This window comes from Solea solea, chromosome 7, assembly GCF_958295425.1.
Source record: "Solea solea chromosome 7, fSolSol10.1, whole genome shotgun sequence".
Taxonomy (NCBI): domain Eukaryota; kingdom Metazoa; phylum Chordata; class Actinopteri; order Pleuronectiformes; family Soleidae; genus Solea; species Solea solea.
Genome location: NC_081140.1, coordinates 26,213,412 through 26,231,502, shown reverse-complemented (window position 1 = coordinate 26,231,502; position 18,091 = coordinate 26,213,412). Strand labels below are relative to the sequence as shown.

Here is an 18,091-nt window from a genome sequence, read left to right as displayed (position 1 = left end):
TATACATAAAAAATAGTACACTAAAATAAGAAAAAGGGAAAACTCAATAGGAATGAAAATAAAAGCCAAACTAAAAAGACAGGTTAACTCTGCTTTAAAAAGCCTTGTCATCAAACATGATTTTATTCTTCCATTCACACTGCTTCACTGACAAACCTGAGATACAGTGTTTATATTCTGTGCTACAGCAGAGTCGGCTGCAGTTTGAGACTAGAGTGTTTTGTTTTCTCTCCTTTCACACATGAAATGAACGCCTCGCAGTCTCTGAATGAATGAATGAATGAATGAATGAATCCTCCCTCTGACAGGCTCCCTGTGGGTTTTACCTTCACTGCAGGCAGACGCTCAATGCGTCCATTTCATCTCCAACACCCTGGAACGTCACCAGCCAAAATCCATGGAGAGAATACAAAACAGGGTGATTCAGCAAAGCACAGTGAATTATTGATTAATGTGCTTGCTCCTTTGTTTTACATCCTTGAAATGTTGCTTGGTTTATAAAGACACTTCGATTATGTTGTTTTTCTATCATGATACCACATGTTTGTTTTTTTTAAATACATGTAACTACAACAAAAAATTTGTTAAGAGTCTTTTTTTCTGCTGCAGGATTTGCATGGAATGATGTCAGAGGGGGCGTGGCCAGTCAGGATTACAAGGCTGAGTCATCACTATGGATACAGTTTTTATAGTTTTCCATTTGTTGCACTTGTTTGGAGGTCATGCTGTGCACTTTCGTATATTTTTGATGCCATTTCTGTTTTTTTTTGTTTTTTTTTACAATTTGTTGTTTACTTGTGACCACAGAAGTAAAAACTCTGTCATGGAACCAAACGGAAAATATATAATTTTAACATTTCACTTCTTGGTAAGTTGACCTATTGGTGCAGCAGTGACTGAATTTATAGATTTGATTACATTTTAAAGGGATAGTTCAGGTTTCTTGCAGTGTGGTTGTATGAAGTAGTGACACAATGGCTTTGCTGAGTGTATCAAAATATCTGTAAAGCAGCCTGGAATCTGGACACTCACTCTCACTGATAACATGGGTGCTGGCAGGGGAAAATAGGATCATCTGATTTTAGTCTCTTAACAAAAGGCTTACCTCATGTGTATGCTTCTTTATCTCTCTGTTACAACAGTCTTTTTAAGCTTGAGCCTTAAGTTTGTAGACAGCTAAATCCCCCACACCAAAGTCCATAGAGAAAATCAAGCGATTCAAGCTCACAGCTGCAGGTCTACTGCTGCCTCGTTTGGTAAGTTTGTGTGACCGAGGTAAATCCAAACAAAGGATTTAAAACACCAAAGTCACAGAATAACTTAATTTTAAGGTTAGTGATGGATGAAGCAGTGGATCAACATTGTTTGTGCTGTGATGTAAAATCTCTGGTTTTCTCTATGGACTTTGGTGCGAGGAGTGAGCAGTTTTCCAGCCGCAAAATAACTTTTAATTTATTTGCATTATGAGGAAATGGATAAAATTAGTATTTCCTTCTGTCCCTGTTGGCAGCCATGTCATCAGTGAGAGTAAATACCAGAATTAGAAAATAGAAATGGTGGTGCAAAAAACTTCACAAAAACCTGAGCTATCCCTTTAAGTTTTCAGCGCATTTGGGTACTTCAAAATGTGCCAATTTATACTTTTTTTCACCCTGAGAAGAAACTGAGAGTAATTTCTTTCTTTTTTGGTTTGCTCCTCAGGTGTTTAATTCTGCTTCTTCTCATAAATCCTCACCTGGAAGCACAATGAATTTGAGCAGCAAGTCTAAGTTTGTAGATACTGTCTCAGGGCAGCGTATGCTTCCCCCCTGGTCTCGCACATCTGTCGATGCTGGGCCTGAGTCTTATGCAGCCAGCCTGCACTCTCCAAACAGATGGAGAACACAGATGGTTTTCTCCAAGAGTGTTTATTCGTTTCAAGTAAAAGAAGACACAGTACCAGGTTAGTCGCCCATGCAGTGATGCCTTCCTTCCTTCCTTGTGTAAATTAGGCACAAACACGTTGCAGAAAACGTTACATGTGTACAACAGTGCCCTCTAGCTGTTAAAACGGTTACTCTGCTCTGATAGATTTTAGTGTGTCAGCAACAGGCGGACATTGCGAATTAAAAGTGTGTTTGCTTTTGTTCAGCAGTGGAGAATTATCACATGATGAGAGGAAGCAACAAAACAACAATAATGGAGCATAGATATGTTGTTTACGTTAAATATCGACTGGAAAAGTTTATGAGCGGAAGAGAGCGAGAGTTCAAATTGGATTGGAATTGGAGTACTGACTATTTTTATGTTAGCCAGAAACATCACAATACGATATTATCATGATATTTAAGTCACAATACAATATTATCATATTTAAATCACAATACGATATTATCACGATATTTAAGTCACAATACGATATTATCACGATATTTTAGTCACAATACGATATTATCACAATATTTAAGTCACAATACGATATTATCACGATATTTAAGTCACAATACGATATTATCATATTTAAATCACAATACGATATTATATTTAAATCACAATACGATATTATCACAATATTTAAGTCACAATACAATATTATCATGATATTGCATAATACTGCGTATTTGCGAAATCATGTATATATGCGATATACTCTCCTGAGAGTGAGCACTTGGTGCCATCTAGTGGACAGAAACATCAATGGATTTTTTTAATGATACGGAAAAGTTTAATATTTAATTGTAACATTAGTTTATACCAATAAAATATTATACTTGCGGTGTTTCAAAAGCGGTATTATATTGCCACACCAAATATCGCATAATATTTCACTGTATCGATTTACTGTTCACCACCATTCAACATTTTCAACTCATAATAGCTAGCTGCTCTGTGCTTAATCTGCTGGCAACACATTTGTTTAAGTGCTATATGAGCTGCAACAGATTCAAAATACCAAACCAAAACATAAACAGAGATTGTGGCCCGCCAATTTAAATGTATTTTAAGAATATCCTGACTGTGCCATTGTAATCATTGAAGCCAGTATTTCAATTTTACATTTTCTGCCTTAATATAACAACTTTCCAACATTTAAAAAACAATATTATGGTATTTATAATTTGTAGGATTATAAACACATTTCTGTGTTTGATAATGTTTCTAAAATCTGCCCCGTGTTGACATGCAGGAACAGTTGTGGGAAAGGTGGAGGAAGAGTCCCAGGCTCTCACGCCTATCACATATTCAGTGCAGGAGGATGACGGAGAGAACCTGTTCCTCCTCAGCCCTCTCTCGGGAGAGTTCCTATTATCCCGCAGCCTGGATTTCGAAGCACAGAGGTTCTACATTCTCACAGTGGTGCTGCAGCAGGGGGGTCTGCAGGTATCCAGTGTCAGGGTTTACTTCAGTGTCCTGGATGTCAACGACAACCCCCCTGTTTTCAGCCGGGATAACTTCTCCGCGTCAATACTGGAAGACGCGCGGGTTGGCACTTGTTTTCTGTCTCTGAACGTGTCAGACAAAGATGAAGGTGAGTGGTACAAGTACAAAAATGATGAAACCATTTTAAATTAAGCAAACAAAAATAGTTTTTAGTTCATCAATAGTTAGAGGTCATTTCATATTAACTGCTCATCCTGCAGTCTTCATTCACAAAAGACTTGTGCCTCCAGAGAGGGATTTATGCGTCTATGCAATTAAATCCACTTTTTACATTTTAGCCAAATGCTAATAAGTGTGATATATAAACACAAGTACCTTCTTTATGAGTCATAACAGAACAGATGGAACCAACAAAGAGACTGAGGAGCAAAGACGAAAAATCCAGGCAGGGACAGACAACCAAAAAGGGAGGAATTTGGATTAAGACAGGAAGTAAATCTCAACCAAACTCACAAGGAAGAAACTACAACAGAAAAAGTAGGAAATTAAGTAAACTAAATTAATTTTAGCTAACAATCTAGAAGTAATTTCATTAATGTTTTTACTGCAGTAAATCTTGAACAGACAGTGTAAAAAAGTATTCAATCAATCAAACAAACAAACAAAAGGCAAAAAGTGTAAAACAAAAACTGAAAAAGGAACAAATGAAAAGCAGATCAACAGACAGGAATAAATCTTGACCTGAAGCAAACAAGATGACACAACAAAGAACTACACTAGGGAAGCAGGAATAATCAAAAACAGGTGAGAAAAATAGGACTCAGGTGAATCACATTAGGGCGGGGCAGACAATCAACAGGGAAGACAGGACAGGAAGTCAAACTTAACAAGGTACACACACTAGGAAGAATTACAAAAATAAAACAAAACAGAGCAACAAAAAGTCGAAACAGAATAAATGTCTAAAAAGTTATCCAGGGGTTGTGACATAAGAAAGAAACTACGACATGAAACTGGAAACTGGAATAACCAAACCTGATATAAATACTAGAGAAAGTCACAAACAAAACACAAATACAACAAAACAAATGAATGTAATTATAAACTACATTATAACCGGTGCTACAGGTACATCAAGGCCATAACTAAAGATGGGTATCGACAACCAGAATAAACTAATACCGTTCCATCATTTGTCAATACCAACAAATCAACAATCACCTTCACAAATGATACCACTTTGTTTTATGTTAGTCAGAAAATGCTAAGGCAGTTCACTAGCAAGTTCCGCTTCCCACCAATCTCCATATTTGGGCTCGCTTTGCTATAATTAATGAGAACAAAACAACTTGTGTGTCGTGTCTCGTTAACGGTTAACACCATACCATATTATTAGGTTAAAATTCATCCTCCTTAATGTCCTATACACACATTTTCCATTGATTATCAGACCATTACTTGGTGTTTTCAATTGAAATAATATTATCATCATAATATTAAGTCACTATTCCAAACGTATTACCATGTTGTTACAGTTACTATCTCGTAAAATGTTCCCCTTTTCCTCCACCAGGTGACAGTGGAGAGCTGAAACTAAAAGTGCTTGATGGCGACAAAGAGACACTTTTCTTCATAAACTCAGCTGGTCGTTTGTGTCTCAACAAAGAGTTGGACAGAGAGAGACAGTCCTCATATAATCTGACTGTGGCAGCTCATGACTGTGTCCAGCAGCCGGCGTCCTCACAGCTCACCGGCACCGCACACGTCACTGTGCTCGTCCTCGATGTCAACGACAACGCTCCCGTGTTTGTGTCGGCCAAAAGCGTCAGCGCACCAGAGGACACTGCAGTTGGCGCTATTGTGACGACTGTACATGCTGAGGATGAGGACGCTGGGTCCAACGGGGACGTCTTATATGATTTAATTGGCTCCTCTAGTGGTACGTTCAGCATCGGTGACAGGAGTGGACACGTCTACCTGGAGGAGACATTAGATAGAGAACACGTGGACACTCTGACTCTTACTATAACCGCCATGGACAGAGGCTCACCCAGGATGGAGACCACTATGAATCTCACAGTGCACGTCAAGGACGCAAACGACCACGACCCTAAGTTCTCACAAGACGTCTACACGCTGACAGTGAGAGAGGACGTCCCCAGAGGGACGAGCTTGTTCCAGGTTCAGGCCCATGATCAAGACGACGGGCCGAACGGACAAGTGCGCTACGTGCTGAACAAGACGAGTCCGTTTATGGTGGACGCAGTTCGAGGTGTAGTAACAGTCATGGGAAAACTGGACAGAGAGAGGGACTCGAACTATGACCTCGTGATAAAAGCCTTAGATCGGGGAAACATACCCAGATCTGCTGTGGCTGCTTTCAGAGTCACAGTGTTGGACGTTAACGACTTTGTGCCCCAGTTTTCTCCTGAGACACTGATCATACACGTCCTGGAGAATGAGGAGGACCCGTCTCTGCTGACACATCAGGTGCTTCTGCGTTTTATTTAACTCAATGTAGGTTGTACAAAATGTTGTTTGTTTTTTTTATTCTTGGACTCCTTATATTGTTTTTGTTTTCTTTGACCAGCTTTCAGCTTTGGATGAAGATTTGGGGGTCAACGGCCAACTTTCTTATTCCATACAGAATGGTAACAGAGACGATTCATTCTCCATTACTCCCAATGGCACCTTTCAGATCTTACACAGCCTGGACAGAGAGAAGGAACCACTATACATCATAACTATTACTGCAGTTGATTCAGGTAATATTAGTTCCATGTATTAAAAACTCATTCACTCTCAATCTCAATCCAAGGGCTGGATCCTCACGAGTGTGCAGCCAATGGAGGAGATGATTCCGTTGGCAGCACACTCAGGCAGGCTGTACAACAAGGAATTAAATGCCTTAAACAAAATCATGAAATATGAGATATACTGTATCATATCTCAGATATAGTTTAATTTCTGTTTGAGCAATCACATCAAGCATTTTGATCATGAATATCACTTTTTTATTTTCAAGGGTTGCCACCATTAACAGGAACTCTTACTGTGCATGTCATCGTGGACGATGTGAATGATCACAGACCAGAGTTTACTGAGGAAGTCTACAACACCATAGTCTACGAGGACAGTCCACCAGGAACGGTGTTTGCCATGATAACAGCGTCTGACCACGATGACGGACTCAATAGTGAAATACGGTAAACAGAACATAAGGAGATAGTTAAGGGTTTTATTGTAAGTGGTTAGATATTGGCATACATGTATATCAACACTGACTACTATATCAAGTGCCACTGGTACTGTGGACCTGCCTGCAAGCTGGAAACGGACAGCATGGCTGCCAGAAGTGACCAAAGTGGCCTCTATGCTGCTGCACATGGCTTAATACAACAATATAGTGCAATACACTGATAGAGAATGGACTGTTTTCCCCACAGATATTTCACAGATAACCCTGACGTACCTTTTGCCATTGAGGAAACATCTGGAGAGTTGCTAACGACCGATGTCTTGGACAGGGAGACAGTAGCCATCTACAATTTGACAGTGATTAGCAGCGACAAACATCCCACTGAGCCTCTGTCGAGCTCAGTGCTCGTCACTGTGATTATTGGAGACATCAATGACCACTGGCCTCAGTTTACAAACAGTCCCTATGTGGCACACGTGCCCTCTGAACTGCCTCCAGGTGAGAGCTTTGTGTAATTATATGTATAAAACATTGAATTTATTAAGAAGTTTCAATAAGTATGTTGTTAAAAGATTAAGAATAGGTTTAGAATAACCCTTAAGGTCAGAGTCTTTCCTTACGAAGGCCACCACAGTCAAAATGTTTCTTCGTATTCTTAGCGTGTCTTACATGATTTTAACATGATTTATTATTATAGTATGTTCAAATGGACTCAAACCCCACACATGTAACCCTTGTGTTTTTTATATTCCCTATTAACATTGTCGTTCCATTTGGTTCCTGATTTTTCCCCCCCCCCCCACAGGCTCCATCGTTTGTGCCGTGAGTGCAACAGACGATGACACTGACATGAACGCAGATCTACATTATTCACTTTCTGGCCCAAGTTCAGATCTGTTTTACATTGATCCATACAGCGGCACCGTGTTCACCTCAAGAGCTCTGCGGAAGGCAGAAGATATCATCGTCAATATACATGTGGAAGATGCCGAAGAAAACCCCAAATCTGACACCACAACCATGAGTATCAGGTTTCAAAATGTCTCTGACTTTCCACAGATGAATGTGGACGTTCTGAGTTATTCCCTCTCCGAGGCCGAGCCAGTAGGAACATTAGTCGCCTTGGTCTCTGCTGTGAGCGTCCGAGCCGAACCTGTTTCTTTCTATATAGCTTCTGGAAACTATGAAGATGTGTTCCACGTGGACCAAATCAGTGGAGTGCTGATAGTAGAGAAGCCTCTGGATTATGAGAACAAAAAGGAGTTTACTTTGTTGCTGGAAGCCAGAGACTCCGGGTCGCCTCCGTTCTCAACATTTGCGGAAATCCGCGTAAACGTCAGTGACGTAAACGACAACTTCCCGCAGTTCACAGAAGCTGAGTACAGGTGTGAGGTTTTCGAGAACTCCCCACCGTCGTGGGTTTGTGACATTCTAGCGATCGATGCCGATTCTGGCAGTTATGGCACAGTGTGGTACGACATAGCAGAAGGAAACGATGATCATTTTTTTACCATTGACCCTGAAAATGGTTTATTGAGCACCACTGACAGTCTAGACAGAGAAAACATCCCTGAGTTCACTTTGATTGTTGAAGCTGCAGAGATAGATAATCCTCTTTATAAAGACAGAACAACTGTTATCATTGCTGTTCTGGACAGGAATGACAACCCACCTCGGTTTCCACACATTTTTCTTGCAGAGGTACCTGAGGATTCCCCGGTTGGGCACACAGTTGTAAAAGTCACCTCAACCGATGATGACACTAGTCCTAATGCTGTTGTTAATTATTCTATTGCTGACCAAAGCGATAATATGGCTTTTAATATTGACTTTACCACTGGCTACGTCACAGTTGAAAGACCTCTGGACAGAGAGATGCAGGATCATTATGTCCTGAGGGTAAACTGTAACGATTCTGCATGGAGCATAAGCACAGACGTCACAATCATCATTACAGATGTTAACGATAATAGACCAGTTTTTTCCAATCATTTTTACAACGCTGTCCTCCCTGAAACGAAAGATCAAGAGGTTTTTGTGTTGCAGGTTGTTGCGACAGATGCAGATATTGGGCAGAATGGTGAGATTTTATACGTTATTGAACCTCCAATCGAGGAGTTTTGGGTGAGTGCTTCTTTTGGTGAAATCTATACGAAGCAGCCATTAATGTTACAGACATTAACTTTTGACATCTACCAGTTTACTGTCACTGCTTTTGATTGTGGCAGTGCTCCCCTGTACAGTAACACCACGGTCTCAATAAGATTAGAGCTGTATAATCACAACCCACCAATGTTCCTGCCTCTACAGCCTCTGATTGCGATCCCATATCACATGGCTGTGGGAACTGAGGTGGTCCAGTTTACAGCAGTAGATCTGGATGTCAGTAATAGCAGTGCTGGTGTCCAGTACTCTTTAAATGGAGGCAATGCATCTGATTTCTTCTGGATCCAAGCCGACGATGGGAAAGTCCAGTTAAAGCAAAGTTTGACAGAGAGCATAAACTCGTTTCTCACTTTAATAGTTGTAGCAAAAGACCAGGGCATACCCCCTTTATCTTCACAGACTCAGGTCACTTTTGAAATTACGGGGAGGAATCAATATTCTCCGAGCTTTAGAGAGCCAAACGTCACTTTCTCCATTCCTGAGGACTTACCAGCGGGATCTGTTATTGGCAGAATTGAAGCAGAAGATGGAGACTATGGTCCCAATGGTGTGATCGCGTACTGCATCGTCCCGGCAAATCTACCATTACTATTCTCTGTAGGAGAAGTCTCTGGGTTGCTAACACTGACCAAAGAGCTCGACTTTGAAAGAGAAGTTATTTACCATCTTCAAATCAAAGCCACAGATGGTGGCTGGATCTCAAAAACAGGCATGATGAATATTACAATTGTGGTTACGGATGTGAATGACAATCCCCCAGTGTTATCGTTCTCAGAGTTTCTCACTTTAGTGCCTGAAAACTCTGAAATTGGAACAAATGTCTTGGATGTGAAAGCTACAGACGCTGATTCAGGCCTAAACGCACAAATAGTCTACTCCCTTATTGCAGGCCATGTGGATAAATTTGCCATTGACCCAAGGAGTGGCACAATCACCACTTTGGATGTGTTTGATTATGAGCAAGAGCAGATCTTTGACGTGACAGTCAAAGCCTCAAATATTGGGGGTCATAATTTATTTACTTTGGCTCATGTTGTCATCCAGATCGTGGACGTCAATGAGTTCACACCTGCGTTCACAAAGATGGAGTTTAACTTTTCAGTTTTTAAAAATGTGCCTGTTGGAACTGTTGTGGGGAAGATAACGGCCACAGATGATGACCAAGGCCCCGAAGGTCAGGTGTTTTACCTCATGTTTGGCCAAAATAAACATATGGGCTTCAATATCCACAAACTCTCTGGAGAAATCTACACAACCGGCAGTTTGAGGAAACACAGCAACAGTGATATAGTTTTAAAAGTTCTGGCAAAGAACTCCGGTGTCATCACCGGAGTGAATGTGGATGAAAGTTTGGTCCACATCAGTGTGTTTGACACTAACGATGCACCCGTGTTCACCTCTGTGATTTATTTGGCGAATGTGACAGAGGACAGCCCGGTTGGGACATCTGTGATAACAGTTAGTGCTCTGGATCAGGACTCCATCTTGGACTGGAATCGTGTCTTCTTCAGCATTGAAGGTGGAAACACAAACTTGTCGTTTGCCATTGAGCCACTTAGTGGTGTTATTTCAGTAAATTCTCCTCTTGACAGAGAAACGTTTGAAGTTTATAACCTGACCGTTACAGCTACTGATAATGGCTCTCCACCAGCCACTGGCACTACCAATGTGCTCGTGTCTATTGGCGACATTAACGACAACACCCCGAAACTTACATTAACCAAGGCTCAAGTGAAGGAAAATCAGCCTCAAGGTACCATCGTTACCAGGTTAAATGCATCAGATTTGGATATTCCACCAAATCAGGGGCCTTTTATGTACTGGTTAGTAAACCCTTCTACAGATAGTGCTTTTTCACTGACTCCTGACGGAGTTTTATTCACAACAAGGCCTATTGATAGGGAATTAACGCCCATATATCGGATTCTGCTGGCTGTTAGAGACGCAGGGATTCCCGTGCTGTCATCCACAACAACGTTCCATATCCGGATAGTGGACGAAAACGACAACCCCTCACTGCCTAGGAATATCTTCATTGAGGTGAAATATTTTGGTAGTTCTTTCCAAGGGGGTATGCTCGGAAACGTCCACCCAGAAGATCCGGATGAGGCCGATACATTTACCTGCATTGTCAAAAGTGGGCCACTGAACATGTTCACGATACCCAACGGCACATGTGAGTTGTGGTCGTCACCTTTTCAAGGCGAGGCTACGTTTAACGTCACCATCGAAGCTGCAGACCAGTTTCACGTGCCAGTGAACAACAGCATCTATGTGAAGTACAAAGGCTTCACAAACGCCTCTATAGACAGCTGTATTGTGTTCTACGTGTCCTCATCCTCAATGGAAGAGTTCTTATCAAATAAGTATTTGAGGTTTGTGAAAGCTCTGGACAGTCTGTTTAACCAACAGGCCTCGAAGACGCATGTATTTGGAATCAAACGTATTGGCAGTGAAATCCTCATGTTGGCTGCGGTGAAAAATTACAACGGTGAGTATCTCAGCAGAGAGGTAGCCAGAGGCATCTCGACTGCACATAAGAAACTACTGGAGTCTCAGAGCAATGTGAGCATATCTCACATCACCAGCGACCCGTGTCTCACCAGCCTTTGTCAGAACGGTGCAGTGTGCAACAAAAACATTTACATCAGCCAGGATGTTGCTGTGCTCGAAAGCCTTGGCGTGATCTTTGTGTCACCGCAGAAGGAGGTTTTTAACTGCACCTGTCCCGCTGGCTTCAGTGGGACACTGTGCGAAGACGACAATGACGAATGTGAGGCGAATCCCTGCAAAAATGAAGGCACGTGTGAGAATACAGCAGGAAGTTTCTACTGTCACTGTCAAAGTGGATTTTCTGGCTCCTTCTGCTCCACTGATGGAGAAAAATGCCTGGAGGTAAAATGCCAGAACGGAGGAACTTGTATTCATAAACAGGATGGGTATTACTGTCACTGTGAGCCTGGATTTGAAGGTAGATTTTTTTTTATCATTATTATTATTTCAGGTTTTATATATTAAATATAAAAAAAACGACTTGATGTGGATATGGTCTGTATGAAATGCATTTTTCCAGGTGAAACATGTGCGCAGATCATCGATCACTGTAAATCAAACTCCTGTTTCCAGGGAAACTGTGTCAACTCAGTGACAGGATTCTCATGTCATTGTCCCTTTGGTAAGAATATCTGAGAAATGTGTTTGTCATGCAGCCACAGAGATATTTGGATGAAAATACATTGTAACGTGATACGTATTACATTTTTTACAAAACATTTTTCATGTTTTAACGTGATCTGTATTATATATTTGCAATAAACTTTGCACATTGCAATGTGTAACGTAACATGTTTTTACAATAAAGTTTTCATGTTATGACCTGATACGTATCACGTTTTTATTATAAAGTCATGATACGTATCACACTTTATAATAAAGTCATGATACGTAGCACGTTTTTACAATAAAGTCAGTTAAGTTATGTATTATTTTGTTAAAATAAACTGTTATAATGCGATATGTATTATGTTTTTACACAAAACCTTTCATGTTATAATGTATCACTTCTTTTTTTACAAATGTATCACTTCTTGAAACTGATTTATATTAATTTTTTGCTCAAATTGCAGTATCACGTTGCCACAGAAAACATCCTATTATTTAATGTATTTAATCTCTTTTTTTAGGAGTCACTGGGGTGCACTGTGAGGAGAACAGTTATGGCTTCGAGGAACTGTCCTTTATGGAGTTTCCCCCATTAGACCGCAGGACTAATTTAATTTCTCTCGAGTTTGCAACAGTGCAGAGTAATTCCATGCTAATTTACAACCCGGGAGGATTGTCCAACAGGGATTATTTTGCTCTGGAGATACTGGAAGGGACCATACGTCTCTCCTACAACCTGGGCTCAGGACCAGTGAGACTGCAGACTAAAAAGCAAGTGGCAGATGGACATTTTCACAGCGTCTCTGTGAGGAGGATTGGCAATGTGAGTATTAAACATGTCTGCATAAACACACAATCAATCATATTTGTGAGATGAGAAACTGGAGTAAAGCTTAGGGCCTTCAACAGATGGGTTCTCTACATGTGGACAACTGCACTGATGTTGAGAACAGTGGGTTTTGTTTTTCCCAGAGCGACAGCAGCAGCTCAGAGAGGTAGCAGAGAAATACACGACTACTTGTTCATAATCTCTATTTTCAGCCTTGTGTTTTATATTCATATACAACTTCTTTTTTTATCAGGACCCTGGATGTCGGCAACAATAATATGACATTTGGAGGAATAAGGACGATTGAGTTTATTTTTCTGCAACCTGCTCAGATAAAAACCCATGACTTTGTTGGATGTATTCGAAACATTCACGTCAATGGCATCCAGCTCAGACCGTCAACGGCCCTGGCAACGTACAACATTCGTGATAGGTAAGCCTATAAAGCTTTTAGTTAAAAGGTTTTTAAAATTTGTTGTTGTCTTCTAATTATCCGGGTTACCCAGGAAGTCCAGACAGTCCTCTCCCCAGCGAATTGTGCCAGCTCCTCCAAGGAGACTTCAAGGCGTTCCCAGGCATGTCAGGAGATATAATCCCTCCAGCCTGTCCTGGGTTGGCCTCAATGTCTCCTCCTGGAAGGACATGAAGCACGTCCCCAGGCCTGGCATCCTAACTAGATGCCCCAAACCACCTCAGCTGGCTCCTCTCAACGTGGAGGAGCAGCGGTTTTGTTGTCCGAGCTCCTTACCCTATCTCTAAGGCTGAATCTGGCGCCCCGACACAGGACAACTTATCTCATCCGCCTGTATTCGCGATCTCCTTCTCTTGGTCCCAAAGCTCATGGCCATAAGTGAGGGTTGGAACATACTGTAGGTCGTAAATCGAGAGCTTCACCTTCTGGCTTAGCTCCCGTTTTACCACAACAGACTGTTTTAGCCCCTGAGCAAGAAAGAACAAATGCAAGTATTTAACACAGAAAATACGCTCACTGGCCACTTTAATTGGTACACTGGAGAACAAGTGAAGTGGCATCTGTTGTGGTTTTGTACTGCCCTTCTTCTTCAAAGTTGAACACATTGTGTGATATGAGATGGTCTTCTGGTTACTTGGGTTGTGTGGCAATTTGATTTACTATTCATCTCAAAACAGTTCCTTCATTATCCTCTGACGAATGGCGTCAAAATAGGCATTTTTGACCCAGAGAACTGTCAAAATCCCAGTAGATCAGCAGTGTCTTAAATAATCACCTTTCTTCTCCATTCTCATGCTCGGTTTGAACGTCAGCAGGTCATCTTCCCACCGTCTACATGCTTAGTTAAAAGCATTAAGTGCCTACTAATTTTGTGGGAGGTTGTAAAGTGGGGTTTAGGGTATATTTAAAATTAAACACAACTTAACACTGTGTCATGAGTAAGTACTATAACTTTTTAACCTTTGTTTTTAAGGTGTCCTCGAGCAACAGTGTCACCCTGTCACAGTGACCCATGTAAAAATGGTGGTGTGTGCCGTGACGTCTGGTCTGACTTCGTTTGTGAGTGCAAGAGCCCTTTTATTGGAAGCGACTGTGCCACAGGCAAGATAAAATGCTATACTATGAAACCTGGGTTCAAGAAAATGTTATATTTGATTCATATCTTAATTTGAAAGATCCAACATTAGTTTTAATTTTTTTGGATGGGTTAGAAATACCTTGTGTTTTATTGTTGTTAAAGAGTGCGTTTATTCTCGTTTTTTTGAGCAGAAATGTCAGAGGAAGTTGTTTTGCGATTCAGTGGGAATGACTACGTAGAGTATGTCATCAAGGAGAGATTCAGAAGAGACTTCCTGCTAAAAGAGTCGCTCAGTAACAAAAACGAGGGAAGCGACAAAGACCAAACAGTGATGAGCATCAAGTTTAGGACCAAAGACAGTGGAGTATTATTGTTTGTTATCGGACAGACAGGATACATTGTGTTGACGGTGAGTATGAAAATCATTTAGATACACGTTACATACAGTTTTATTGTATTTATAGTTGAAACATAAACCTGTTTTTTTCCATCTCATTCAGATAAAAGACAGAAAGCCTTTGTGCCTCTTTAAAGAGTCACAGTCAGGACACCTGTTCGAGTTCACTGTGGACGCCACAGTGGCTGACGGCCTCTGGCATGTTCTGTCCTTGTCCAGCGGTGGACACGTCATGTTTCTCGCTCTGGATGGAAAAGCAGTCTTGAACATCACTGACAGACGCATGGACCTCACTCCGGCTCGTGTGGAAAAGATCGTTCTCGGAGCAGCTCTGACAGACGACACAAAGCTCCAGCAGCCAGGTGAGATTTAGGGTGCTTTCAAAACTACTGGGCTGAGACCGTCTAGAGAGGGTGGTAGTACTCAACTGCATTTACCAACGGAATGGTACGACCAACAGTGCCACTGTATATAACCAAGATGCTTACCTGATGCGTCTTTGGAATACAAACTGTCCAGTGAATAGGTCATTATTAGCCTCCAGGAGAAGGCATATGTTCTTCTTATCTTCATCAGATGTAGTGGAAAAGGAGCTGGTCTTGGATTTTCGAGCCAACAAACGGTCCTCCCGAGCAGTTGTCTAGTGGGGTCTGGTGGACCTGGGCTTGTCAACAACATCTTCAGTCTCTTCAAATCTTTTTCTTATTCTTTGTACTTGACGCTGTGACACATTGAAGGTGTCAGCCACCTCAGCAGTGGATCTGGTCTTCAGCCTCTTGATAATCAATGCTTTGGTCTCAGGGTGAATCTTAGGCATGTTGTCAGAGGTCAAGTTGCAGTTGATGTGAAGGTCTGGTGTGCTGGGGTTCTTTTTATACCCATCCACTAATTGATTGATCAATTATTGATCACAGGTGAGGCTGCAATCTAGGATTGGGTGCATCATATGACAAGGCGACAAGACTTTTGTCTTTGCAAAAACTGACTCAGTGGGCTTTACCAAGCTGTGAAAGTTAGAATGCTTTTCAACAGTTTCGTTTGGTACCAAAACATTATTTCAAAAGCTGTTGGGATTGAAATTAGCCATTTCTTGTAAAAAAAATTGATTAGACATATATTTGAGGGGCACTTAAGGTCAACTTGTACCCAAGCGACAAGCTGTTCACTCAAATTGGAAATGGTCAAATACTGAACACTAGTATATCACCATCCAGAGAACATCAAACCGCAAAGTTCCCACACAATTCTGAACAAAATAAAGGTATGAAAACACCCTTACAGCAACATACCATTTTCCAATTGAAATCAGCTGATTTTAGACCCTGATCCAAATCTGATCTTGTTGCAATTGAGTATCTTTGCATGTTTTTTGTGTATTATTTAGTCTTATGAAAATGACTTAAAATGAACAAATACCAATCAATCCTAAATAATGAGTTGGCTCATAAATATGTAATTCCTGTTGTTGATGACACATGTAAAAAGGTATCAGTGTGCACATACACAGTCGTTGTTATCAATGTCAACTGTCTAATCTGAACAAAAAATTTAACTGAATTGGAATCAAACAATTCATTGTAAAATGTGCTTATGTATTGATAGGTTTTTCTGGATGCCTTCAGGACTTCACTGTGACTGGTTACACTCTGCCTGCCACTGGACACAACATGATGGTGGACATCAGGCCCAGCAGGTCTCTCACGAAGTCCAGCTGTGTCTCTCCAGGTTTCTGCCTCCCCTCGCCCTGCTCCGATCAGGACCCTGCCAGAAGACACTGTCTCTCTGGACAATGTCCAGACCAGTGGAGCTGTGGACCCACTGGGCAGAACCGATCCTGCATCTGTTTACATAACCTCTCCGACTCCGCCTGTGATATCTGCATCTCCACGACAGGAAGCAGTGATCGATGCTCTGAAACGCAGGGCAGCGCGTCTCTGTGGCTCATAGCTGTGATCCTTCCACTGACCTCTGGCCTGGTTATTATCGGAATGTTAGTTGTCTTTTATAGAGTGAGGCGACGGAATTCACAGCGTCAAAGTTTGCCACAGAAGACAGAGGACGGGGCCGACAATGCAGCTTTCTGTTTTGATGACAACCGTCCACTCACAAATGCTGCATCTGCGGGAAAAGAGAGACAACGTGAGCCAGCGAGTGCTGATCAGCAGAGGACAAGTGTAGACTTGTACTCTGATGCCAGTCCTTCAAATATTCACCCACAGCCCAAGAGTGAGCTGGATTATTGTGAAATCGGCAGCATTTCTAGTGCGTCTCAGTCAGACTCCGCCTCGCTGAAGCTCAGCTGTCACAAGCACTTCTACGGCACAAAGCGCGTGAAAGCTGATTCTAAACAGTGGAGGGATTTGAAGATGCTGTTGACAGGATTTCAGAAGAAAGATTCCAGTAAAGAGACAGCCAAATGTCCCCTTACACCTAGCGTCACGGCTTCTCCAGACAAGCAGCTGATTAGTAGGCTTGATGCAGAGCAACCGCAGCTCACGTCACCTGCTTTTATGAAGACGGTTCCACAGTCACAGCTTCCAGAACCCGTGCAATGTCTCACATGTGAAGAAATCTGCAAACTAAACGCTCCTCTGGAGAAAAGCACGTCAAGTGAAGTTCTCCAGAGGGCTAAACCTGCCGATTCTGCCGCCGCAGTAACCGTCTCATCTGACAGTGAAACAGACAGCACGTTCACCTGCTCAGAGTCTGAGTACGGACAGTTCTCTGTCGTCAAACATGGACATGAACAGCAAGGCATTTTGCCCGTGGGCACATTATTCAAACAGAACCGTTGTTCTGGTGCACGTCAACAGAAATACGAGGGTCTGTCCTCCAGTAGGTTTGAGCAATGGGAGAATATTTTAAACACCCATCTACCTTTTAGCAGCTACGTGCCCGTGTTTGAGGATATCGCTTGTTTACCTTTGGAAACCAGTCTTAGCAATGATGTGCAAAGTGACATAGAAGAAATTATTTGATTTAATTATAATCTGTCCTTTCAATTGAGAAGGAATCAACCTCTCATGCTGTTCATTTATAAAGCCCTAGGACTGTTGTTCCTAATCTACCTCGCATCTCGACTCTCACTTAGATTCGACTCAACCCAATGCTACATTTCCATTGGAGAATTTAGAGAGTTTATAATCTGTATTATTCTGTTTTTCTTGATCTGTTATTTGCCTTATGTCATGTTATGTTATGTACTGCCCCTGCTAAATAAAATTTGAACAAAATGTAAAAAAACAACAACACACATTTCATTTAATGTTTATTTAGGGTACAATCAGTGAGATAATGTTCAGTCTTCAGTCTTCATTCAACAGACAATTCATTCAAAGTTATTATTTTAAACAGAGAATTCTGGATTTTTTTAAGGTTTTGTTGTCCTTTTTCTGTGTGTGTGTGTGTGTGTGTGTGTGTGTGTGAGA

At 41.5% G+C, this 18,091-nt stretch overlaps 1 protein-coding gene across 1 annotated transcript; it reads left to right on the top strand.

The window, feature by feature from the left end:
* Positions 1–638: 638 nt before the first annotated feature.
* Positions 639–17,901, top strand: LOC131462086 (protocadherin Fat 4). The gene is made up of 16 exons (XM_058633007.1): positions 639–868; positions 1,702–1,942; positions 3,167–3,508; positions 4,934–5,850; positions 5,951–6,125; positions 6,386–6,566; positions 6,807–7,057; positions 7,365–11,696; positions 11,799–11,900; positions 12,409–12,710; positions 12,797–12,882; positions 12,970–13,149; positions 14,162–14,289; positions 14,458–14,675; positions 14,767–15,025; positions 16,266–17,901. The coding sequence occupies exons 1-16, from the start codon at positions 674–676 to the stop codon at positions 17,639–17,641; spliced, it is 9,285 nt and encodes a 3,094-aa protein (XP_058488990.1). The 5' UTR covers positions 639–673; the 3' UTR covers positions 17,642–17,901.
* Positions 17,902–18,091: the final 190 nt, after the last annotated feature.